Source organism: Strix uralensis, chromosome 16 (assembly GCF_047716275.1).
Source record: "Strix uralensis isolate ZFMK-TIS-50842 chromosome 16, bStrUra1, whole genome shotgun sequence".
Classification (NCBI taxonomy): Eukaryota; Metazoa; Chordata; class Aves; order Strigiformes; family Strigidae; genus Strix; species Strix uralensis.
Window position 1 is genome coordinate 12,057,861 of NC_133987.1, and position 25,731 is coordinate 12,083,591.

Sequence of the window (25,731 nt, forward strand, 5' to 3'; positions counted from 1 at the left end):
GATCATTTTTGATATACCTATTTTTTACATCAACTAAAAGTCACCTTATTTTCTCGCTGTAGTTTTACCTCCAGTGTACAGAGCCAGACTTACCAGCATCTTAGATACCATTTTCAGTGGAAAAAACTCTACACAAAATGTATGAACTCAGCACTTTATTTGATGAGTGCAAGCCCACAATTACTCCAGATTAATTTTCTGAAAGAACTGAATTCATAAATAACAAGTTAGTAGTAATTTATTTAGAACATAGGTGACTTAGAGCTCAGGTCCATCTTGAATCTGCATCCCAGTTTCATTTTTACAACTCATCAAGAAAAGGAGTATTTCCCAAATCCCCACTAGCTGCCATTGATTTCTTCCCATTGACGAACTTCTTTGCTGCCTGAAAATAAATCAGAAAGATACATATAAAGAAATACTTGCTACAACAGTTTATCTTGCTGCTCACAGCCTCAGCTTCAAGTTATTAAACAACAAATCCCAACACTACTATAGTACATCATCACATAATTTTCCTTTTGCTAACTTAGTTGCTTCTAATCCAGCTCTTTGTTACTGTATAATCTAAACAAGAATGATAGAATGACAGTTGGATATAAAAGGCATAAAAACTCTTTGAAAATGGTTATTCCTAGAATAATTACTATACCACAAGATATAGTGGATCTCTCCTTAATACTAAAGCTATTGCTAGTTGCTACTGCAACACAAATTAGTGATGTCTGTGGAAAAATAAGTTTTCTATCTTAGAATTTCTGATGGATTTCCATATGAAGTTTTCTTCAAGCATAAGCAACAAGATAATTTGGAATAGCAATGCAGTGACGTCAATTTATCACTGAAAGCCTAATTGTTTTATTAAGCACACCAAGTATTCTAGACTTGGGAGTCCTAAAAGCCTTGACACAGAAGTGCCTGCACTGGAACTAATACCAAGCTTTCCATGAATACTTGTTGGCAGTTTTGGTAAATTTAAGTGAAGATGAGAATTTCACATACTCCCAGCTATGCTAGTTTGGAGGGTATTGGATTAAAGGGTCTTCTGTTAATAAAAGAAAGTAAAGACATCAAAAGATAGCCAGCTGGGATTTGTGAGTTGCCTTTTTTTTTTTAAAGATAGTATATGTGTATGTTTATAAACACACAAATGAGCACCAGTTTTGTATAAAAAACCCCTTACACAGTGATTAAGGAACACCTGGAGATGCCGACACATACTTACATTCACAACATCCGCAGTAGCTACAGAGTCAATTTTTTGAGCAACAACAGATGGTGACGTGTGTGTGCCAGAAACCAATGACTCAGAGCCAATTTCATTCAGTAACCCTTCTGCAGTCTCCACTGACATCAAATAGGTGGCTTTCAGCCGATTTCTGCCATCAAACAAAGCATTAAGTGAGCATGTAAGTCCTGTTACTACCTTCCCCACCGCCCCTGTAAGTGCAATTACTGTTTGGTGCTTTTTAAGTTTTCAAGATTCCTCTCCGTTTTGAAAGGTTTTCCTTTTGATATTAGAGGACCTTCAGAACTAACGAACCTGTCTTTAGAACAAGCATTTGAAAAAAAATAAGACTCCAGGATTAGTTAACTAAATGGCTGTGGGAATTATTTTCCTTCAAGTATGGAAGGGTTCTGTAGTTAGGAAAGAGGCACCACAAATAGCTCAAGCATGAAAAAGACAGGGTACTTGAACACCTTCTGCCTTGGAATGATCAGCCACCCCACACAGTCAGATCTCTAGCTCAGAATTTGTTTCTGTTTGAAGTAACTAATGCAGGTACCCCAGGAATTTGACAAACTCCTCTATCAAGTTTAAAATTTAGGTTTAAAGTTGATTCCAGCAGAGTGATTTTGTTTAAGTGACAAAGAAGCAATGAATGTAAATGGTTAGGCTCCTTGTGCAATAGTTTCATGTTCTGTTAAAAGACAGCAAGTTTATGCTGTTTTTTCTGTTTCACAGTCTCACTGCTACCTATCTATGAAAATCTTGTTTTTATAAGATTTTTCTATTCTTTTTTAAAAGGCAGAATGGCAGAAAAGTTTATTCCAATAGAATATGATTAAGCAGCTTGGTATTTTTGACTGAATTGCAAGACTCTGCAAATATCACTGACCTTGAATTTGTTTTTTAGGTTGGCTTTTTTTGATCACTAAAGGAAAAAGAGCAATATAGAAAATATGTGAAGCCATTCCAGAAGGGAAACTCCAATTAAAAAAAAAAAAAAAAAGGCACAGCACTGTGTGTAACACCTTAATACCAGGCAGCTTCATTACCAAAAATCCCCACCACAAAACTAATAACGCCAAATATAAAAGTCCAGAATTCACCATGTAGCTACTAGTGACTAAGGCACAACCAATCATGTCTAGGTTATGTTTTGTGTAATCAAACTTTATGTGGAGTCTTGTAAGTTTTTTTTTCTATATGCAATAGACAATATTTTAATTTTGCTATTTGAATGAATCTGAACTACATTGTTATATTGCACAACTAAGGTTTAAGAGGCTCAGTGCAGTTTAACGCTACTTTGAGATCAAGCAGCAACTAAGGTGCACAGCAGTGTAAATCAGAAAACTTTGTTGGTATTACTGCATATCTAATAGTAATTTTCCCCTATCTCAAATATTCCTAGGGACACATATTTTGAGTACTTGGATGTAACATCACTAATTCAGTGCCTCACACTTGCAGACCCTCATTACTACTGTTCTTTGAAGATGCAAAAGATTGCTTAACTGTTTTGGGAATTGCTGCAGTGTGACTGTAAAGGGAATTACCTAATTAATACAATTTAGGATTACAATTTAGATACATCTTAATGCTACAGAGTGTGATTAAAATGACAGCATTGCTGATACTTGCTAATTTCTTACACTGAAACAGTTTTCAGAAAACATTAACACTTGTTAACAAGTTTTTATTAGGAAATGTCACTAGCAGAGAATCAGTATAGCTTTGAAAAAAAAGAGTATTGACAGTGCTTCAGTTTTAATGCAGGAAAGTGAGCAGTTCCCCACAGAAATCATTACAGGACACAATAAGCTTTGCTGTACAGAATAGTCTAAGTGTTTGACAAGTAGCTGCATGTTAAGAAACTTCTATTTACAACACACAAGACAGTTATTTACGCACTTACTTTGCCTTTGTGACATCATCATCGGTGATGCTGCCCTGAGCAACTGCCTTTACCTGGTTCAAAGCGGCTTTAATGACCTGGGAAAAATGAAATCATTTAAGACTTCTTCCCACATTAAATTTCAACGTGTTATTTCTATTATCTGACATCTTAGAAACTTCAGGAGAGACCAGTGGACAATGTTAGGATTGTCTGCCTGACCTCAGTTCTGAACAGCTTTATAACAAAACTAAAACCACTGTAATAAGTGCCCAAATGAGACACAAAAACCAGTGTGGATTTAAATTGCAACACCACATTCATTTGTTTGTACCGTCTCACCATTTTTGATGAGAGTATTCAGTTCTACCAGCTTCAAGAGCCAGCACGTTCCTCATGATGTATTTAGGCTTACACATGTAAATCAGCAATTCAAAGTATTTCACTAGCTCTAGTTCATATGGGTAATTGTACTTCCCAGAAAGCAAGTCTTACTATTTCCAGCTTACAGAGCTAAGTCATAACCGAACATGTAGCATTCTTATACAAGAAACCAGATGAATTAACTTTTTTTAGATGAATCAGTCACTATCTCAAATGAAAACACAAGTTTGAGGATTATGTTGTTAATACTTATATAGTTAAATTCTAATTCAGCAACTCACCTCCCCAGCATTTGGAGCCTGGGATATGGTATAAATCCCAAAGAGCCCAGAATCAGAGTAATTGACATTAAATGCAGAAGCCTGCAAAACAAACGTTATCATCAACTGTTTCAAGTATCAGAACAACTCGGCATCAAGCATAGGAAAATACTATTAGGATGTAAAATACTGTAATTCAGGAAGCTAAACTCCATCTGTGCAGAGGAAAGATCAGATTGGAAGGCCTTCTCTGAAATTTTCTAACTCGTGCAAGAATGAACTGATTAAGATTCTAGCTGGAGACAGTACCTCTCAAAGGATAATATGCGTTTTGCTTAAAATATCAGAGTACAGTAATCCTTTGAACTTACGTCAAATGGCTGGGTAGTTGCTTTAGCAATACCCTGGGACAATTTGCTGGAAACATTGCTTCCCCTCTTGATAAGGGGTCCAGCACCTAAAACATGCTGAAGAACACTGAATGCATTTGCTTCTGCACTCCCAACAGCAGCTCCTTCTGTTACAATAGCAGCATGGACAAGGCTATCACCATTCTGTTCTCTGATTTCTCCTAAAAACACAACAACAGAATAAGAGACAGTGTTCAGTTAGAAACTATTGTATTTTCAGAGGTATGGAAAGGAAACACTTCCAGCCAGGAGTTTCATGAGAAAGAAGCCACAGCGTTATTGCATGTCCACTCAGGAAGACAGCGAGAAGCTGTTAGTAGGCTGTAGGTAATTTTAAAGTCCTTCACATTCAAAAATTTTCTTGCAAGCACAAAACCAAGTACCCTACTATGCCTTATTTGAACCTGACCCTAAACCATACATAGTATGAGATAAAAAAACTCACTGAGTCTCCAGATAACAAATATCCAGAAAAGTAGCATTCCTTCTGGTCATAATATTTATCCTATTTTATAGGAACTGAAGTTTTTCCAGTCACATATTAAATGTTGGAGACTTTTTCCCCCCCCCCATTTGTTTACAGAGTGATCTGATACTCCAACTAAAGAATAGCTACTGGAGTTAGTACAAGATACTGCTCTGAAAGAGCTAAGCATTGCTTTGTCTTTTATGAAAGACTTAGGACATTCTAACAGACCTTCCCTAAAAAGAAAGCCTACCACCACTTCTAGACAGTCCTTAATCTACTCCTAATGCCAACAGAAACCATACACCAACTTGTTTTTCACTTTATGGGATAAATGATCTTGCAGATAAAGCTTTGTTGAAGACACGGGTTCAATTTTATCTGACAACTTTCCTTGGTGGGGAATAATCCTCTGCTTATTTAGATAGATGCCTCTGAACTGTCACTTCCTATGTACAGCATTTAGTACAACTATATAGTTTTCAGCTGCATCTTTGAGTAATACTACATTTATAATGAACAGAAAATCAGTAATTCAAATCAGACACAAGAAGTACTTACCCCCTCGATAGACAGCCTTTGCACTAGAAATGCCAGCTCCACTTCGGATATTTAGAAAGTGCTCTGCAACTTGCTTTAAGTCAGAGTGCTTTACACCTGCAATACAATAGTTATTCCAAGTTAATGTAATGGCACTAAAAAGCTACAGCAGTTAGCAAAAGTGTTTTAAGTTTACCGTAACATTTTACTTCTACAGGGAACTTAAATTTCTACAACAGTTTCCCCTTATGAACTTCAGTGTCCATTGAAGAACATACATACCTATTCCTACAAGAGCCATTCTTGCACTTGTGAAATTGTTCTGTACAAAATGGTGAAGCTGCAACAGTAAATTCATGTTTTAGGGTATTTTGTATAAAGAACAAAAATGGCAAGTATGTTTCTGACCTCCCCCCTTACACTTCTAAACGCAGCAAACTCCAATACTTCCAAAAGAAACTGTCTATAGAAGAGCATTTTACAAATTCTCCAGTGACAACTACAAAACCCTTTTATACAAGAGCACTTGCATTTCATTGACAGACTTACTATCAACAGAAAGCCTCTGACATTAACCACCTCTCTAGATGTGAACATGAGTTCTGTACCCAATACAAGAAGCTGCACAGAAATAAATTTACACCAGACTAACAAGATAGTAAATACCGACTGTATATTTACTAAATTAATTTTCTCTCTCAAGTGTTATCATCTATCCTTAATAAAGGAACTGAAACAGATTCATAACACAACACAATCCTACCTGCTCAGAAGTAATTTTTCCAATTTTGTAATCTGGACAATATAAGGGGTTTGCCAGAGCATTCTTATAAGCTACAGCATGCAAGTTTTCCAGCACTCCTAAGAAGAACAAAGTTTCAGAGATGATGATTAACAAAAGAGCCACTTTTAATGAAGATTATGAATGAAACTAAATGTTACCCCAGTGAAAGAGAGCTGTGGTCCACTTTAAGGACCACAAGATCTGCAACAGCAGGTCTGGAATAATCCAATACACGTGGAAGTTTCATCCGAATCCTTGGGCAACAGAATCTGGTCTGAGGGCTTCTAGTCTTTTGTAACTTATTAGAAAAAATAATCTATTAACTTGCATATGCCAAACACTTTCTGGCCTTAACAGCGAGCTATAAATGCAATCAAGTGCTTGGGGGAAGAGGAGCAGTAGAAAACAACAACAAACACTAACATCCTTTTTATTAGTTTCAGAATCGTTATCTTCACTGTAAGCATCCCTGGTTCTTGAGCCTGAGAAAGAACAGGCTGTTTATAATATTATTTGTAGCTGTGTGAGATGTCTCATCTATCTCCCTATTCAGATGCAGGATGCTCGTGTCTTCAGTTCCCTTCTCACTAGTTTTGTCTTGCATCCAATAGCATTCAACTCAATCCCGTTTGATATTCTTGTATTTGTTCATACTCTTTCCTCAAGAGAAAGATGACATTCCTTTCTTCATAGTTGTTTCTGAACATAACTGTAACTGAAAATATTAAATTACTATGAAACCAACCTGTAGTTGATACAAATTTAAAAACCAAAGACTTTTAGCAGCAGTTCAATATAACCCAGACATTTTCCAAAGCCCAACATTATGTTGTCACCTTTAATGGGTTATGGAGGTGAGCATGCTTCACAGAGTAGTACAAATGATGTTTATTGTATAGAACTACCTAGGTGAATTTAGATGACTAGATTAAAAGAACAGAAGATGTATTGGAATAGGCTTGGTTTGGCTGAGGCTTTGTGTTTGTGTTGGGTTTTGGGTTTGTGATTTGGGTTGGTTGGGGTTTTTTTAAGCCTAGGGTTTTTATAACCCTAAAGCTGGAATCCACTTTCAGCATAATGAAAATACATATTATTTTTATACCAAAATAACCATACAAATTCAAGAAGTCTTTTGTAGAATACGGTTTCCACATTGATGAATACCTAAATATTGTTTTCAGAACACAAGCTGCTGCAAATATATTGTCACAACAGTCATGACTTGCACATTCTTTGGCTGTACTTAAAAAAAAAAAATCAAAAAGGTAAAATGGAAGCTGTCAAGGAGAATGGTGTAAGCCATCCTCAGCATGTTACTTGCTAAATGCTATGGACGGGCTGGAGAAACTTGTCTATATATAAAAGTAAGTTCTGCAACAACAGAAAGACCATACCTATCAATGGGGAAAAGCTGAAAAATTAAAACTGTCATGTGACAGCAAAAGATAAACTATTTTTTCCAGAGTTTTTCATTTTGAAGAAACTCCTATGAAGCCAATGCAGTGGATCAGAAAATACACTTACCAACTTGAGGATTCTGAAATGCGATTGCTTTGTCAACTTTTAATTGTGGCTGAAGATCAGTTACTTCCCATGGTCTGAACTCTGGTGCTGTGGTGACATTAAGAAGGTACTCCATCACTGTATCACTAGACAAAAAAAGTTACAAAGGCATTAAACGCAACAGAAGCAGCATGCATTTCTTTTGAAGTTGAAAGCAGTTCAAACTAATCTGTAAACAACACGTTAACAACAAAATACGTCCCTCAAGACAGAGTAGCTACGAGCACTGCTGTACAGAGAACTCAACTTCAGTTCTGCAGCATTCATATGCTCAGTAACATGATACACAAGCTGAGTATTAATACAGTAATTTATTAATTTATTACAAAAACATGAAAATAGGTATTGCTCCTACCCTGTAAAATGGTAGGTCTCTACTACAGAGCAATGATTCCTACAGAATTCTATTACAGAATGCAGTAATTCCATTTACAGCATATCTAGATACCTACACGTAGTCACGGAGGCATTCAACAGAGTAAGTCATTTTCTCTCTTGTTGAGTACACGCTAAATGAGAAAAAATACAAAATCCATTTCAGCAGAGAACATAGAAGTGGATTTTCACACATATTCCCTACTGCTTTAATTTGCCATCCAGAAATGGACTGGAATATCTAGTTAACCTTTAATCTGCTTGAGATGACCATTTAAAGGAGTGATAATACACACGCAGAAGAAACGGACTTAACTAAAACTCATACCTTAAGTATTCAAGTAATAACAAGTGTCTTGTGACCATCAGAAGTTAAGATACCAAGATAAATCAAGGTAAAACAACAAATAAGGCTGAATAGCAAGACCTGAAGAAAAATGTGTAACTTAGAAATTATTCTCTTTGGGCAGAAAACATAGTTGGTCTTTTCCACTTGCTTCAACACATTTGTGATTAACAGGAACAGAAAAGGTAAAGTCTCAAGTTATACAAAACACTGCTTTTAACCAAATTCTATATAAAACAATCTTACTGGATGATTTCAAGACATGTTGCAAGAAAGCAGGCACAGCAAGATCCCTCTTATTTCACTTAGGCCTGTTTTCTAGGCTTTAAACTCTCAAATCACGAAAGCCAACTGCTATCTGAATTGCAGTATGATGAGTGGTATCTATTCACAAAAGATGGAGGGAAAAAAAAAATCTACTGATTTCAGGAAGTTTAACCTCAAAGCTTGAAAAGGCAGAAAGAACATTAAGCTTTCTGGACAAATTACATTCCTTCCCGGTACATAACAGTTATATTTTGTTAACTGAAAGATGTTTTTAAAATACAAATCATGGGTGCACTCTTGAACCTTAACGAGAAGTACAAAAGACGTTCCTTGTCAATGTTCACCATTCAAGTACCATTACCACACTGAGCTTATCTGCCTATATATTGTTGTGCTTATTGTTTTAAGTTTCCTTTAGTCATATTTTATGTCTTACCAAGTCAGATTATTTTTACATGTGGTTACAAACCTTAGGCTGCCCCCAACAGCTTCAATGCCACGAGTAATCCGGAAAGAAGATGCTCCTTTAGTAGTCTATTAATAATAATAAAAAAAAAAAGGCAACTTAAAATTCTAGCTACTTTAAGAACAGATTTGCCTGAGGTTGTTCAGTGCTCAGGCAATCTTGAAACAGTATCTATTTATTCATTTATACAGAAACCATTTTGAAAAGTTGAGCCAGTTTACCGCATCCTTACTCCCAATCATTTCTATCACCCTCTCTCATATGTGGGCAACTGCCCACATATTTGCTCCCCAACCTCATTTCGGAATGATCCAGGTTTGCTCGATCATTTAATAAGATTCTTTGAATTAGGTAAGCTTGACAAAAGCAGGGCAAGGAATGCCTAATCGTCACAGCCTGGCCGCTGTGTGAGAGAGACCGTGTTTACATCTGCAGCTGGAGCCAGACAGCAACTGAGATCAACAGGCATGAGGGGAACGGGCACAGTGGGTCAAGCCCACGGGACATCGAGCCCAGCGTTCTGTACGTGACAGCAGCAACAGAAAAGGCTGTTTAAATGTTACATCCCACGAGCCATTCAGTGGTATTCCTGCAGTACCTACAGGAGTTATTCCTTTTAGCAAATGTTTAAGGATCTGCTATCAATGAATGTGACTGATTTTTTTTTGAACCTGCTGATATTTATTTACCCCCACAGAATCTTGTTTAACTGAAGCTAGACATAAAACAGGAAGGGAAAGCAAGATGCTTGAAATATCTTAATGGAAGTAGTAACAAAAACTATTCAGAAATATTTCACACACACAGAAAATTGAGTTTGTATCAGCCACCCAAATTAACTTTTACTGCAGCTTAAATAAAATGAGTTATGTGCATAGCTTGATATAGATATGTTTTTTATATATATACACACACACATATAGTTTAAGACACCACTGGAGAACATAATTCTAAAGAAATGTCACCGCCTGTCTTCCAGGAAGTAATACTATTTCTCCTGCACTTGAACCTGGTAACCAAGAATCAATGTACATTTTTTTCCACTTTAGAAGATCTCTTACATTAAATTTTGCCACATTGTTTCTTTTCGCAATCATAAACCTTCCACCATTTCATCTACTGTCAGTATAATAACAAAGAGAATAAACACCTACCAAATTAGATGCAAGACGAAGCAAATGAGCAGTTCCCAAGTTACTAGCAGTTTCATATCTGCTGCCTGCTTTAATAAACACACCAATTCTTGAAGCTGGAGAAAAGTTTTCCAGAGATGCAATAACTAAGCCATTTGGTAATTTTGTGATCTGTATTAAAAAGTAAAACATTGGTTTAGTCATCCACTGGAAGTACTGTCACAATTCTGCTTTGACTGAGTTTTAAAGAATAAATTTAAAAAAAGAGAAAAAAATACCAGTATTCATACCAACCTCAAGATCCTCAGACTCTGGAGATAATTTCATTCGTTCTGCAGTTGCTGAGGTTGCAACTTTAGGAGCTACTTTAAGTGAATAAAGTCTCTTCTAGAGGAGAAAGCATAAGAGAATGGATTTCCTGAATTAGTTGATCAGATGTTCCATTACATATTGAAAAAGCAACTAATTTTAAAGTAGAAATAGAATGAACAACTTCAAGCCCCAGAGTAAAAACAGCAATTCCCTTTTAATTTCTCTGTTCATTTTTTACATCATTGTTCAGACCTGTGCAATGACTTACACAAGGTCTCTGGAAGTTCAAGAAGTAGCACTGTAAGAAAGCTTTTTTCCTCTCTCCTTGCTGTTGTGCAGTAGAAATCTCTACTGATACTATATGGTCTGTAGGACCACTGTATAGCAATTAACTGAACAAACAGTTACAGCATCCACATACACCCAACACAACTTTGGAGATAACCAATTTATTAGGTGTAGGCAGTTCAACTGCTGAAGAGTCACCTCTCAGAGCACCAACCTACGTACACTGACTGCTGCATACAAAGATGACACGTATGTAAGCCCCCAAACTGCACAGTAATAACCAGAAGCAGACCTTCCAATTGAAGAGGTGAACATCGTAAGAGCCTTCCCTTCAGTGGCTGCCAACAGAAATGGTAACACTATTGATTTTGAATCTGAAATCCCTTTTACCTTTTTGGAAGTTTCTTACACTTGTAAAATAAATTTATTTATTACTCTTCTCTTCACATTAAAAAAAAAAACTTAATTCCCATACATCTCAAAGTAAAAGCTGAGTGACAGAAACACTGCTGCTCTCAGCTGTAGGGACACCAATGACATAATTCCCCTTGCTTTGCCACAGACTATTCAGTGAATGAGTCTAGGAAAAACTCCTTTCTTCCCTCACCACAAATTTGCTAAGACACCTAATTTTGACCTCTAAGCCTACTTATTTATGAGTTACTAGTGCACATCTAAAATTGACTCACATACTGTGACTCAGAAGTCATTCAACATCCTATTAAAGAGAGCATTTCCAGCAGAGACCTAACACAAGTTATATTACAGCTGTCCGCTGGCTCAACAAGACTTTCTGCAGAAGAACAAACCCTCTGTCCCCTCCACACCTCCAGGATAAGCCGAGTCCCACTTGCCAAAGGCACCACCTTGCCACAAGCAGCTAAAGCTTCCCCAGCCAGAAAGGATCCCCTCACAGACCGCTCCTCCTCTCTTTCCGGCCATACCGGAGGTCCTGCCTCGTCGGTCACTCTCGGGAGAGCCCTGGGGTGAAAAGCCCCGGGGAGCCCCTCGCCCCAGCAGGAGCAACCTGCGACGGAGCTGGGCGCAGGCCGGCCCGCGGCCTGTCTGACCTTCAGCCCCACCGCCCCACTCCGCGACCCGCCCGGCCGGCTCGACCCCGGCCTCAGCCCCCACCCACGACCCTCGCTAACAGCCCCACAGACACAAACGCGGCCCGCTCGACCGCCCGCCCGCTGCCCACCGGTCCTGCTCGCCGCCCCGGGGCTGGCTGGGGTCAGGCCCGCCGGCAGCCGCTGGAGCCCGGACAACCGCTGTCACCACGGCCAATGCCTTTGCCCCACCGCACACAACGCCTCCAGACCACCCTCACCGAGAAGGAACGCGCGGCCACGGGGAATCCCTTCATCTTTCCGCGCCCCTCAGCTCGGCCCTGGCGAGGAGAAGATGGCTGTCCCGGAGGAAGACTCTGCCTTCCCGACACGCCCTGCGCCGCTCTGACTTTCTAGCGAGCGATTCCTAAACTCTACTGCTCGCGTTCAGAATCACGTCTTGAGGGTAGAGCGACACCTGGCGGGCTTCGGGGCGGCTCTGCGCATGCGCAGAGCGGCGCCACCTCCCGCGCACTGCGGGGCGGCTGCACCCCTCGGGCCGCCGGGGTCCCGCTCCCGGGCTGGGGCGAACCGTCGATAAGTCACAGCGGACCCGTTTCGTGCCGTTCGCGGCCGCCTTCCCCCGCGGCGGGGCCTGAGGGGGCGCGGCCGTTCCCGGGGCGCCGGAGCTCGCCCCGAGCCGCGGCGCGGCCCTTGGCGGGGGTCGGGGTGGTGTGTGTGTGTGTGAGTCCGCCGTGCCCTGAGGGGGTTGTGAGGAGCCTCAGGCAAGAGGGCACCCAAGGGCGTAATTTTTGCACCTGTGATGGTGCATCCCGGGGAGGGCAGAGAAACCCGCAGACACCTGCTGGAACCGAGATGAGGAACCTGAGGAGCTTTACAGCCAGAGCGATGAGCCAGGACAAGACCTTGTGTGAAAGAAAGACTCAGAGTTCATGGAAAGGACGCTAAGGGACACCTCTTCAGCAGCCGCTAGGGACCACCACAGACCACCGAAGGCCCCCGTGGAAGCCCCTCAGAGACCCTCCTCCAAATTTTAGTACGCTTGAGCAACGTAGTAACATATGCACTAGTTTCCCTGGAAATAGGTACTTCTCAGAAATTACATGGGTTTTTTTTTTAATTGTATATAACGACTGTGCCTTTCTCTTTCGGGGTGCATGTTAGGTGGAGCGATCCCCTGTGCACCCGGCGCTGCAATAAAGAGAATGCGCCTCTTAATGCTACATTGACGTTAAGAGGTTTATTCCCGATTTCGGTGACGAGGAGGGCGGCGCGGAGGGGGGAGCGGGGACCCCGGCGGCGCGCGGGGCGGTGCCGCCGCGGGGCGGGCGGTAGCGGGGCCGGGCCGGGGGGCGGGGGAGCCCCGCCGAGTATTTAGTGGTGGTGCGGGGCGGTGCGCGGTGCTGTAGGCCCGTCTTGTCCGGCCGCTGCTCGCCATGAGCTCCACTCCGCCCGTCTTCATCGGCGCTGAGGAGGTGGAGAAGCACCTGCACCGGGCCAGCCTCCTGCTCCCGGCTCTAGAGGCCGCCCTGGCCAACTTCTCGGCCGGTGCGGCGGGAGGCGTCGTGCAGCCCGTGCGCACCGTGGTGCCGGTGCACCGGCACGGCGGGTGAGGCGGGCGGGCAGCGGCGCTGCCTTCCTGGCCCCGGGGCGGGCGCTGCGAGGGGCGGCCTGGCGGAGCCCTGGGGCGGGACGGCGGGAGGAGGCGCGGCGCCGCCGGAGCGGGGGACGGGGGCAACGGCAGTGGGGGGCCGGGCCTGCGGTGGGGAAGGGTCGCGACGGGGTGGGAGGAATTAAAGCATCTGGGAAGGTCGCTGGTACCGGGTTACTGATGAGCTAGTTAGTAGCCATTTGTTAACCGCTCCGGCGCTGTACGCTCCCATGCTAAAGGTACATGAGTAATGTACGTAATTCTCTTACAAGGTTCCTAGGAGTCATGCCAGCTTATAGTGCCGCAGATGATGCTCTGACAACCAAGTTGGTGACTTTTTATGAGCACAAGAAGGATTCCTCCGTCCCTTCTCACCAAGCTACTGTCCTCCTATTTGACCCCAGAAATGGTTCTTTAAAAGCTGTGAGTTTCGTGTATGCTTCTGCATTCTTCCCTGTTTATGTTGTCAGTTCTCCCTTCTGATTCTTAGAAGCTGAAGCTGGTGTAAATTGGTCTGAGTTTATCTGCATCATCAGCGAAGATGTGTTTGTGCTGCATGAGGATTTGGCCTAAATCATTGTATCTTTTTTATGTGTTAAACTGTACTTTGCTCTTTACTACTACATGTGATGTGAAGAGTATCTGATGGCTTACAGGGTGACTGGAAGAGAGAAATAATGAGGAATAGTTTACCTTGCCTTTGAAAGGGAAAAAAAACTTTGCTGAATAAAGAATTGATTTTCAACTATCTTAAGTTAAATCTAAGGAGATTTACAATTGTTATAACAGGGAACAGTATTCAGAGTCTGATTTGTTTGTTTAAAAAATTTAAGAATTTTTTAAGAATATTGACCACTTTCATTACACTTTAGTAATAGTGATTATTAAAGGGCCAAAACTGGTTAGGAAAACTATATTGGTCTTTTATTCCTAAACTGTATCAGAAAACATTTTGGCTTTTTAAGCCCCTTAATTTGTTTGTACACAGTAGCTAATGCACATTGAGGCAGGAGTGCCCCACTGTGATACACATTAAAGGAATTCCATGGTTCCCTGCCATCCCCTTGTACAGACCAAGACAATGCCATGAAAAGCTGCCAACTTGCACTGGTCCCTGGTCTTACTGGAGTGCAGAGTATTGCAGTTATAGTGATCTAGTCCCTGCATTGGAGAGCCAGGGAAGTGCAATGCACAGAGAGCTGTGTGAGTTACAGATGGCTCAGCTCTGATCAGTTTTCACTCCATTTGTGTTGGTGGAATGACATGGAAGAAATGGAAAAGACGGAGAATCTGCCTGGTTTTAAACATGTGACTGTGGTTTGTGGATGCTATAATAGTAATTACCAATTTTTATATTTTTATCTATGCTCTGTAATATCACATAATTAACAAATCTGATGAAACTGTGTGGTATTTACTTATATTTTCAGTGTTCATTTTAGTCTGTTTGAACTTTATTTTAAAGGTCCTAGATGGCAGTGTCATTACAGCAAAACGAACAGCTGCAGTTTCTGCAATTGCTACCAAGGTATGTCTTCTGATTCCTAAATCAAAACAGATTTAGTGGTGTTATATATAAATTAACTAGAAGGAATGATGTAAATGGCTTTCAGTGTATGTCAATTTTCATCAAATCCAGCTTTAAATTAGGTTTATGATAATGTATGTACCTTCAGGGAAAACTTAAAATCGGAGTTTTCTGTTTTAAGTGAGTCATGTCTGGGTTTAACACTTTATATGTGCTTGGAGAAGAACTCTGAGCTATGTTTTTGTGGTGTGTTCTGCACGCTTTTCTGGGGGTTTACTGAGGTGTCTTCCTCTGTCATTTTCTTTTTTTGTGTTTTGTCTTAACATACTGCTTTATGGCTTTGGGTGACATAGATGTGATAAATTCAATTTTGCTTACATGTACGTCTTCTGCTGTTGGGCCAGGCCATGTGGCTTGCACTGGACCTGGAGAAAGAGGAAAAAGGCACATTTCCAGGGGGCAATGTGGGTCCTCTTAAGATAGATGGTGTCCAGGATAGATGGATGATTTGTCCAGAGGTGGCTGTTAGCTTCTCTGTTGTCACTGGAAGATGTCCAGATGACTATCCCTGACTACAGCCATAAACCTCAGTGTCTGAAGACGGGTGAGGTGTATCTTGCTCTATGTTGCTTTACATCATTTCAATTTCAGTTGGAAATTGTTGGTTTTGAATTCTTTTTTTAAAACTATATTTAGCTGGGCTGTTAATAGTGGGAAGAGAGCAAGGCACCATCCATTGCACAGCAGGGTTTTAGTCCTCACCTCAAAGGATGAGCTCATAAGAAGAGGGCCAGAGCTGAAAAATACTTCTGGTTTTCACCCATCAGCTTTGCATCAGAATGAAGGCTGATCTCACCACTTCATTAGTGGCAGTCTTCATGCCAGTGTGACTCTATCCATGGCAATAGAGCTAAACTGACAAAAAATTGGAGTGAAGAATCTATCCCCAAGAGCTTCCTCTGAATCAAGGGACAGAACAATTTACAATGGATTCCTTGGACATGAGGTTATAGGACCCCATCTTAGCCATTCTATACTTGGGCAGTTCTGACAGTTTTTACACAGTCAAGGCTCTGCTGGCCTCGAAGGAGCTTAACTGCTGAAAGGACTTCAAGGTCAGATCCTCCACTATCATCTGTTGTTTTGGGGAATTTTCAGGAGTGTTTGAGTCTGGCTCATAGTTGTCCTCTTTATGGAATTTGCTTTTCAAAGACCCATGCTTTTATGCAAGGAACCTTTGAAATCAGTGCTTCAGAGTCTTTCAAAGGAACACTAAAAAGAATTCTTGCTACTGAACAATGAGATCAATGAGATTTTTTCAATTTATTTGCAGCAGAATAAGTGAGAGCCTAGACAATTCTAAAGCTTTTTACATAGAAGTGAGTGGCCCCAGCAAATGCATAAAGAAGACACAAGGATAGCTTAGGGCTGGACTCCAGCAGCCCTCCCTTCCGTTTGCCAAGTACTGGTGAATCACAGGCAAGAACTAAACTAGAAAACCAAAAGCAACTGTTGAACTGAATTTTAATATTTGTTTCTCAGAACTATCCTTGTTTTTACAATGCTTGATGCATACGTATTATGGCTCTTACAATGCCAAATTGTGGTATAATTTATGGCTTCAGTGAATTGAAAAAGAAGGTTTAGTGTGGGGCTATCAGGACTCGTTTGCAGCTACCACTTTCAGTACTGATAGCTTTTGGTATTATGAGCCATGTTTTCAGCCAGCGTAGAACATCAACACTATGGTTTACACTTAATTAGTCACAGAGGTATAATATATTATACTAATATTAGAGTGTGCTGAGGCCCCAGAATTTGCATTGGCTCATGCTGTTGCATGTTAAGTCTGAATTTTAAGAGTCAGACTTCTTTCCAAGACCAGAATTAAGCCAAGATGTATTTTGGTGCTATTGACACTAGCTTTTGCATTAAAAATTTTATATATATATAGTGGTAATTGAATATTGTTTTATATTAATATGAATCAATACTAGCTTTTGCATAGAAACATTTTTTTGTTTAAAAGGGCTAAGGATACTGCTTTCTTTGTATTTTGACATGTATTTGTCATATCTGTTAATGTATTGTCCTTACATATTTTTTTTTTATATTTGATACTGTTTAGTTGTTAATGCCAGCTTTTGCAGAAGTGCTATGCATTTTGGGAGCTGGTGTTCAAGCATACAGCCATTATGATATCTTCACAGAGCTGTTCACGTTTAAAGAGGTAATGGACACATCTTAACAGGATACATTTATTTTTCTCTATTACGTTTCAGGAGCACTTACAAATAAAGTACAGCCAATGAAGTTGTATTGGGTCTGGCTGAGATGGAGTTAATTTCCCCATAGCAGCCCTTGTAGTGCTGTGCTTTGTACTGGCAGCTAGAAAGGTGTTGATAACACACCAGGGGTTTGGTTGCTGCTGAGCAGTGCTGGCACAGCATCAAGGCTGTCTCTCCAACATTCCTCCCTCGCCAGTAGGCTGAAGGTGGGCAAGATCTTGGGAGGGGACGCAGCCAGGACAGCTGACCCTGACTGACCAAAGGGATATTCCATACCACATGGCCTCTGCTCAGCAATTAAAGCTAAAAGGAGGGGGGGGAGGGTGGTGGCATTTGTTATTACAACATATGTCTTCTGGGGCTTCAGTACATGTAACGGTTGCTCTACTTCTGGGAAGTGGCTGGACATCACCTGCTGATGGGAAGTAGAGAGGAAATCCTTGTTTTTCCTTCGCTTCTGTGCGTGGCCTTTGCTCTTACTTTATTAAACTGCCTTTATCTTGACCCACAAGTTTTTCAATCTTATTTCCTCCTCCTCTTGTCCTGCTGAGGAGAAGAGTGATAGAGTGGTTTGATGGGCACCTGGCATCCAGCCAAGGTCAACCCACCACAGAATTTAAGGGATTAATCATATTTTGATATTGTTTCTACAGAACCCAAGAATACTCTGAACAGCTGTAGAATTTCTTGCTCATATGTTGGCCTTTAAAAAAAAAAAAAAAGATTGGAAACAAAGTAATATCAGATGGCTCTTTCTTGCTGTCAGAAAATACTACTGTGTATGCCATACTTATACTACTGTGTATGCCATACTTGGATAAGCTTTCTGTGACTTTCCCTTAAATATATTTATTAAAAATATTTGTATTTTATAAACGCAGCTCTACAAGGAGCTGTTATTCTGGCATCACAAAACAGTCATTCAAATGTAGCTGCACACACATGAAACTTAATCGCTTGTTTGAGAACATTAAAGGTGGAAAAAAAAGCCCCACCTTTAGGATATGTGTAACTACCTACTGGAAACTGAAACAGTGTTCCGTTTCAGCAAAGAGAAGTTCTCCCAGCTAATCTGTTTGTCTTTTTTTCCTTGAAGATCAGGATATGGAATCGCACCAAAGAGAAAGCAGTGAAGTTTGCTAATTCAGTTAATGGTCCAGTGCAAGTCTGCTCTTCTGCTCAGGAGGCAGTTACTGGGGCTGATGTGATCATAACAGTCACTATGGCAACAACACCAATTTTATTTGGAGACTGGGTAAAACCAGGTGCCCATATCAATGGTATGCTATGTTCTCATCGGTTAAAGGATACATTTATTATCACATTGTTTAGCATCAAAAACTGTTGAAAAGTAGTACTCTATGCTTCTCAGAATGAATGTTCTTTCCATTTTGATTTCTCCCCTTTAGTGAGGACCACGTTTCCCAGCCCTGTCTTCCTGCTTGTCTGGAGCCAGAACTCCTGCATATTCTAGCACTGGATGTTTGCTAGAGCATAGGATATGCTTTTTTTCCCTAGTAGTGCATCATCTGTGCCACCCTGCTGTCACCTAATGCTCACCTTGCTCTCCATTTACATAACCCATACAAACATGTTATCTCCAAAGTGATTCCTGCTCATTGTAATGTTTCCCTAGTAACTGTCATCTTTTCTTCATGCAATTTTGTAAGCTCCTTTATTTGTTCATTTTTAGGCTGGTCACATTGATTTATGGTTTTTTGAGTTAAAAAGATGCAATAACTGAGTTAAGAACTTCATAATTTGACATCTGATTATGGTGAGGTTTGGGGGGGCGCTTTTTTAAATTTACCTGCCTTGTAATGATGTTGCAGCACTATTGTTTGGAGTCTCTGGATGTGCCCACGTTTGTTTATTTTATTAATTGTGGGGCTGGTTCAGATGACCTTGTGCACTTTCCAAATAGCGTGGTAATAAGACAAAAGTGAATTGTCAAAGGGAACAATTTAAAGAAAGGTCCCTCATTCCAGCAGCATCCTACCAATTTTTCAAACTCAATTTAGTCCTTTGTCATTGAATGTTGTTGTCTGTGTTATGTCAAGGCCCGGAAGCCAGAAGTACAACCAAAATCAATTAAGGTCTACAGTCACTGAGGCAACATACACAAAGACCCCTCTCCATTCTTTGCCTTTTTTTTTTTCTTCCCCCTTCCATTGAGGCTTTTGTGCTGTTTGAAGAGGCATTCAGGCAACATGGAATTTATTATTCCATAACAGTTGGACACTTTTAAAAAACATTTGACTACAGTATAACTGGTTTTATTGTTTTTAGCTCATAACAAGTTGATAGTGGTCTTGCTGTATTTAAAAAGTTAAGCTCCTTGATTTGTTTTCAGTTTCTCCAGGTAAGTGAAAGTCCATAATCTGATCAACTTGTACTGTTTATAAGGTTACAAGGAAATAGAAGGCTGTAGGTTTAAAAATTCTAATTAGTAACATTGAACTCTCTGTCTGCATGTGCAAGTCTTTGTTGCACAATACTTCGGTTGTCATCTGTTCAGGATAATTGAGGGATTCTTCAAATCTTATTTTTCTCTATGGACACATAACAAACACAATCTGAATCAAATAAAAGAACTATAAAATTCAAGGCATTTGGTAATGATCTCACTGAAGACAAGGGTCTAAGATAATGGACAAAGGGAGATGACTTTCTTATGCCTCAGCTACCCAGAGTTTGCTGACAAGGCTATTCTAATGACAAATCAAATATGGAATGTTTTAGAGAAGCTGTATCAGATGTTAGTTAACTCTGTTTAAAAAAATAAAAAGAAAAAAAAGTGTTAATTTGACAGCTGCAGAAACAGGTTACTGATTGTCTGCAGGAGAGTTGTGGTCTAAGATTATCTTCCTTGAGTTGTGCCACCAAATGATCAAAGTTTATTCTAACAGTGCTTCTAAGCAGAAAATTGTGTCACACCTATTTATCCGTGTCACTTTCAAAGCTGCTGGCAAAGGCTTGTTTATTTTGTTAGCTATGTGAAGTTACACATATCTTTACATTTCTTGATTAGATATGAGATGATGAAGGGCTGAGCAGTGCTACTTCCCCTTTTCTTCTCTGTCAGCAATATTTGGAAGGAGCAGTTTGACTAGTGTACCAAAGAGGTGGAAACAGTGCCAGCAAATAATCTCAGTTCTGCTTCCTGAAGAGTTGCATCTTAATGCTTCAAGCAGGCTGAAATGCAAAGGCCAGTTGATTCCACTTGTTCTGGCTGTGCTTATGGGAATATAAAACTTGTCAGCAGCAGCATCTGCATGACTAGAGGTTAAGGATGCTGTACACTTTAATGAGCTGTTATTTGGAGGATTGGACACAATGTCATTATTGACATTGGTGGAAATTAAGGAGGTTAGCACCTTATAGAAACAGGCCATATATATGTCAGCGTTACAGCTGAGGCCAGGCTGAGAGAAGTCCATTTTCCCAGTTGTTCAGGCATGTCTTATTTTTCTGTTGTTTTATCAATCAACATGTCTTCAGTGCTAACATCAGATTGTATATTACATTTCCACAATAATGTCCATTGTTACTTCACACATGTCTTTTGGACAAAATGTGGTTTGAATTTGTTTTAAACATTCCTCCCAAGTTCATCAGTTTTGTTGTCTTAGCTGTTGGAGCAAGCAGACCAGACTGGAGAGAACTGGACGATGAACTGATGAAGAATTCTGTTCTTTTTGTGGATTCCAGAGAGGCTGCTCTTACGGAATCAGGAGATGTTATATTATCAGGGGTAAGACTTTCTTAAATTATGGAGTTTATTTTTGTGGCAATTGGCTTGCATTTGAAATGTGTTGGTACCAATGATGTGGTGCACTGAAACTTTTTAGAGCATCAGATACAGTTGTTAACGCTTTCCAGGCACAGGCTGAAAGATAAATTGGTTTCAGACTGAGACTTCTATATGTCTGTGCCAAAACCATGCAACTTGTGTATCAACCGTTACGTGACACCGTATTACAGTATCATGTTTTCAGTATTGGCCTTTGTGTACAATAACAGTGTATTGTTTTTGAAAGACCTACCTTTCCTGCCATGTTTGGTAGTTACGGTAAATATTTTTCAAATCTGTTTTTTAAAACCTGTAACTTTCTTCCCATAAGATTTCAGTGTGATTGACACAAAACAGGCCTCTAGAGAATGGACGACAGAAACCAAGCAGACAGATCTGAAAAAGTTTGATAGCAGGGACCCTTTTAGGTTTAATGGAGTTTTCTTTTTCTCTTTTAATGTTTTTGCTGAACAAATATGATTTCCACTTTTGAGGTTTAACATAAGAGGTCCAGCTATGGTAAGGTGTGTGGAATCCCATGTGTTTTGTTGGATAAGTAACAAACTATCCACTGTAAAAAACTTACTGACTGATTAAAGTCTGCCAGCTGTTTTTCTCTGAAAACCATTCTACTCCTCTAGGATTATGTTTTTTGTTTATGTATTGTTTGTCTGAATATTGATCTGCTTCACAATGGAAAGGAATCAGTTCTGGGATAGCAGAACTGGAGGAGTTCTTTCTTTTGAAGTCACTCAGGAAAAAAGTTTTTCTCATAACATATGCTTTTGTATAAATCTGTATTTGTTTCGCAGGCAGAGATTTTTGCTGAGCTGGGAGAGGTAGTGAAGGGTACAAAACCAGCCCTGCCTGAGAAAACAACAGTTTTTAAATCACTGGGTAAGAACAACCCCTCCTGTATACAAGTCTGATGGAAAACAATGCCTTGTTATTATTAGATCCCCCATGCGTGGGAAAGCTGCTGATCATCTACAAAACACAAATTGCTGTGGCAATTCACTGTCCAGCAGAAACTAGAATGTTATTTGTGTTTTCCCTTTTTATTTCCCTTTTTATTTATCTAGCAGGATTGATGTAATGAGAAGTGATAGGAAAGCAATCAAACAATAGGAGGAAGTACATTTTCCATTTCATAGTTCAACACGTGACTGCAGCATTTATTAATACAGCTTCAACCCGAATGCCCTGCTGTTATGCCTCTGGAGTCTGTCTGACCTACAGACAATGTGACAGTGTACTGTGGGGTTGGAGTTGATGTCTGGGGGAAAGTGGGAGTGGTGATGGGTTACCATGCTCTGAGCCGCATGACGTGTCCAAAAGGGCCAAGCTGTGATATGAACACTGAAAATTAGATTCATGCTATTACATTAACTGCATATAACACACCTACCAGTAACATGATGGCTATAAACTTTGAATGTAACACTGTAGTTGTTCAGGATAGGGAATGATTTTTGTTCTTGTCAAGTTAGATAATTTCCTGAGTTCTCTTGTTCCCTTTCAAAGCTAAATTATTTTGTACAGCTGAAGAATTGTTTGAAGGTGACTAATTCTTTTCCAGGGATGGCGGTTGAAGATACAGTAGCAGCAAAACTTGTTTATGAGTCGTGGTCAGCTGGTAACTAAAGAGAGAAGTCTACATTGTCAACGGGACCAAGAAAATTGTTGTGCTTAGTAATCTTTTGTTAACAAGAAAGGCACCAATCCTATCTGAATGCGGCCCTTCTAGAACACTCAAGAATGAAAAGTAAAATTTCAGCACTAGACTAATTTCTCAGTTTTCTAACGGCAAGTATTAGATACCTGCAGTATTACTAATAAATGTATCTCATGTAATGGCAAGTATTAGATGTTTGCGGTGATACTAACAAGGGTATTTTTACATATTTTTGTATAATTCTGGAATCAATGCCTTTCCTCCCTAATTATTTCAGTAGCACAAGTGTGTGGGTAGATTTTATGTTTTTAGAGAGGTAATTCATACCGGAGTAAAATATATCAGCTTGGAGAATGGACTCTGGCATCATATTTCCTGTGATGGTACTTTAAATGCATCTGTGGGTTTCAGTGCTACACTGACAGTAACTAGTCTCCTGGGAACACAGCCCACCTCTGACTCCTGGACACCCCTTCCTGTCCAACTCAGACTGGGATCTGGAGGTCATCATCCTTACTTTCACCCTCCACAATCTCCCTTCCCTGCCCTCAGACCCAATGTTTTTTCATTTAAGAACATACTCCTGAGTGGGAGTTTATATTCATGATGACACCTCCATACAGTTAGATTTCTTTCTGTTTTTGTAAAAGGCCTGGCTCAGGAAGACTTAAAATGCAAAAAAATCTGATCTAATCTTATGTATGTTTTAACTGGGAGCAAACTATACTTGATACCTCTCTTAGTACATAAGGAAGAAATTCTTCCCTGTGAGGGTGGTGAGACTTTGGAACAGGTTGCCCAGGGAAGCTGTGGCTGCCCACTCCTTGGCAGTGTTCAAGACCAGGTTGGATGGGGCTTTCAGCAGCCTGGTCTAGTGGAAGGTGTTCCTGCCCATGGCAGGGGGGTTGGGACTAGATGATCTTTAAAGGTCCCTTCCAACCCAAACTGTTATATGATTCCTGGGTGGGATATTGCCGTTTTCATATTGCAAGGAGTCACCCAAAATGTGAACACTAAAAATGTGGTTTGATTTAACTTATCTGTATTCAGTGGGGAGATTTTGTTAGTAATCTATAGTGTTTAAGTTATTTTTCTAAGCTTCTTGAAGGTTGGAACTGTGCAAATTCATTTCAGTAGGATAAACTTCAAATATACAGGCAAGTATTTTCAGCTTGGCTGTACCATGGATCAATTGGTAATTGTTCTTTTATCCCAGTGGGTATTTGCTGGGGCAGGAATTTCCATGATCCTTTCTTGGCGGAGGAGCCCAGTGATGTTCTACATAAGGAAAAGTTCCAATTTTGTGCTGTTATGCAACTGCCTTACAAAAGACTGAGCATCTGCTGAAAAATAGCTATTGCCCTGGAAACAAATTCTTGTCTCAGGCTAGAGTTGTGCCTAGTGAAATTTTACTTCTACTTACGTATTATTTCCTGCAGACTACTAAGTGTTTCTTCACTTTCTGGAAGGATTAGAGGACATGGTCATTCTATGTTGATGGCAGTATAATAGAGTGGAGCAACAGGAAAGAAGTTCAGAAGCAGTTAGCGTTAAAGCCCTTGATGGTGCATAAGTATGGAAGAGGTTAACGAGCACAGTGTGGGTGTGACATAAATAATAGTCCAAATTATAAGCCTGGTGTAAACTAGTTGGAAAGAAGTAGTAAGTGGCAGAGTTTGTAATTTGCAGTTTTAGCATGGAAGGGTACCAGACCAGTAAGTGAGTAGGGCCAAAGGATGTGTTTGTGTGGATAGAAATCTAACTCTATTGATCTTGTTTGTATCAGCAGAAACAAGGAGAGAAATTTCTCTATAAGCTTTTGCATTTTTTAATTGTAGCAAAATAACTCTTATTTTTACACGTGTCTCTTCTTTGTCACTTCTGAAGTGTTCAGAAATGTAAGTGTTGACTTAGCCTGTTACTTCAGCGATAGAGAACTCCACTAGGTTGAGACAAACGTGACAGCCATCGATGTTCCATGATTCAAGAACTTTATGGAAACTTGCACTTCCTACTTATGACAATATTATCCCAGTTCTGTGCCTGTGTAAAACAAGGTTTGTAATTTGAAGTGAGACACAGTGTTTGGGAAGAAGACAAATTCAGTTTATCTTCACATGTACTCTTCTACAAACTCTGCACTTTAAAAGTAGATGGAATTAGTCCAACAGCCTGGTCCTGAAAACCCACAGTGTTCTCAGCTTTCATTGGCAATAGGAGGTTCTGGGAGCCTGGCTTCAGCATTGCACCTCTGAATTCATGAAGAGGATTTGATTCAATTACAATGGGAGTTGCTTGGATGCCATCTTTTAGATTTTTTTTTTTTGAGGGGAAATAATAGCCTTAATTTCCATGTTTCCTTCTCTTACAGATCAGAGTCTCGAGAAATTGTGTAACTTGCATTTATATTCAAATTAAATAGATACTGCTGTTTTTCTTTGGCTTTCATTTTGTGGTCCATTACTTTTGGTTTGGGTGGTTGGCTTTTTTGTTTTGTTTTGTCTTTTTTAAAGTGAAAGAAGAAGGTATTCAGGTTGTTGCAGTGACTACTCTCCCAGTAAATGTGATCACTGAATGTAAAGGGGAAAATTAGTTGAGGCTGCTCTGCTTCACTGTGATACTCGGTTTTGCAGTCATTATTGCATGCTGCACATTCCTTCCTCTTGATGTCTGTCCAGTGCAGAGTATTAAATCCTTAAGGAGGAGAATCTTTTACTGGTGATCATGTGAGATCCTGTGGTTTTATGATTTGGGTTTGGCTTGGGCTATAAGATGCCACATGTGATAGAAATGTTGGTAAGGAGTCAGATCCAGGATTCACTAATTTAAATACTCCAAATTATAAAAGAAACAAAGGGGTTAGTGAAAAAATGTGGAAGACAGCAAAACACACAAGTGGAGAAAACTGAAATATGAGTGTTCCTTTTTATTATTCCCCCCCATTTTGTTCCATATGGCTGCTTTATACCGGAGGCCAATTTCCAGGACCAGCCTGCAAGAAAAGGACTAG

At 40.2% G+C, this 25,731-nt stretch overlaps 2 protein-coding genes across 4 annotated transcripts; one reads left to right on the forward strand and one right to left on the reverse strand.

The window, feature by feature from the left end:
- Window positions 1-140: 140 nt before the first annotated feature.
- UQCRC2 (ubiquinol-cytochrome c reductase core protein 2) lies at window positions 141-12,180 on the reverse strand. The gene is made up of 14 exons (XM_074885710.1): window positions 12,047-12,180; window positions 10,411-10,503; window positions 10,138-10,287; window positions 8,987-9,051; window positions 7,982-8,038; window positions 7,491-7,615; window positions 5,946-6,043; window positions 5,465-5,522; window positions 5,204-5,299; window positions 4,138-4,337; window positions 3,788-3,868; window positions 3,144-3,220; window positions 1,226-1,379; window positions 141-385 (listed from the first exon to the last, which is right to left on the reverse strand). Exons 1-14 carry the CDS (start codon window positions 12,080-12,082, stop codon window positions 302-304), a joined length of 1,374 nt encoding a protein of 457 aa, XP_074741811.1. The 5' UTR covers window positions 12,083-12,180; the 3' UTR covers window positions 141-301.
- A 189-nt stretch (window positions 12,181-12,369) lies between these two features.
- CRYM (crystallin mu) lies at window positions 12,370-25,169 on the forward strand. 3 transcript variants are annotated; one of them, XM_074886127.1, is made up of 8 exons: window positions 12,370-12,822; window positions 13,710-13,860; window positions 14,903-14,965; window positions 17,094-17,195; window positions 18,350-18,533; window positions 20,886-21,007; window positions 21,859-21,943; window positions 22,626-25,169. In XM_074886127.1, exons 2-8 carry the CDS (start codon window positions 13,723-13,725, stop codon window positions 22,688-22,690), a joined length of 759 nt encoding a protein of 252 aa, XP_074742228.1. In that variant the 5' UTR covers window positions 12,370-12,822; window positions 13,710-13,722; the 3' UTR covers window positions 22,691-25,169. The 3 variants fall into 3 exon arrangements, with proteins under 3 accessions (XP_074742228.1, XP_074742227.1, XP_074742226.1); XM_074886126.1 differs by having other exon boundaries at window positions 12,371-12,871; XM_074886125.1 differs by lacking the exon at window positions 12,370-12,822 and adding an exon at window positions 13,169-13,395.
- Window positions 25,170-25,731: the final 562 nt, after the last annotated feature.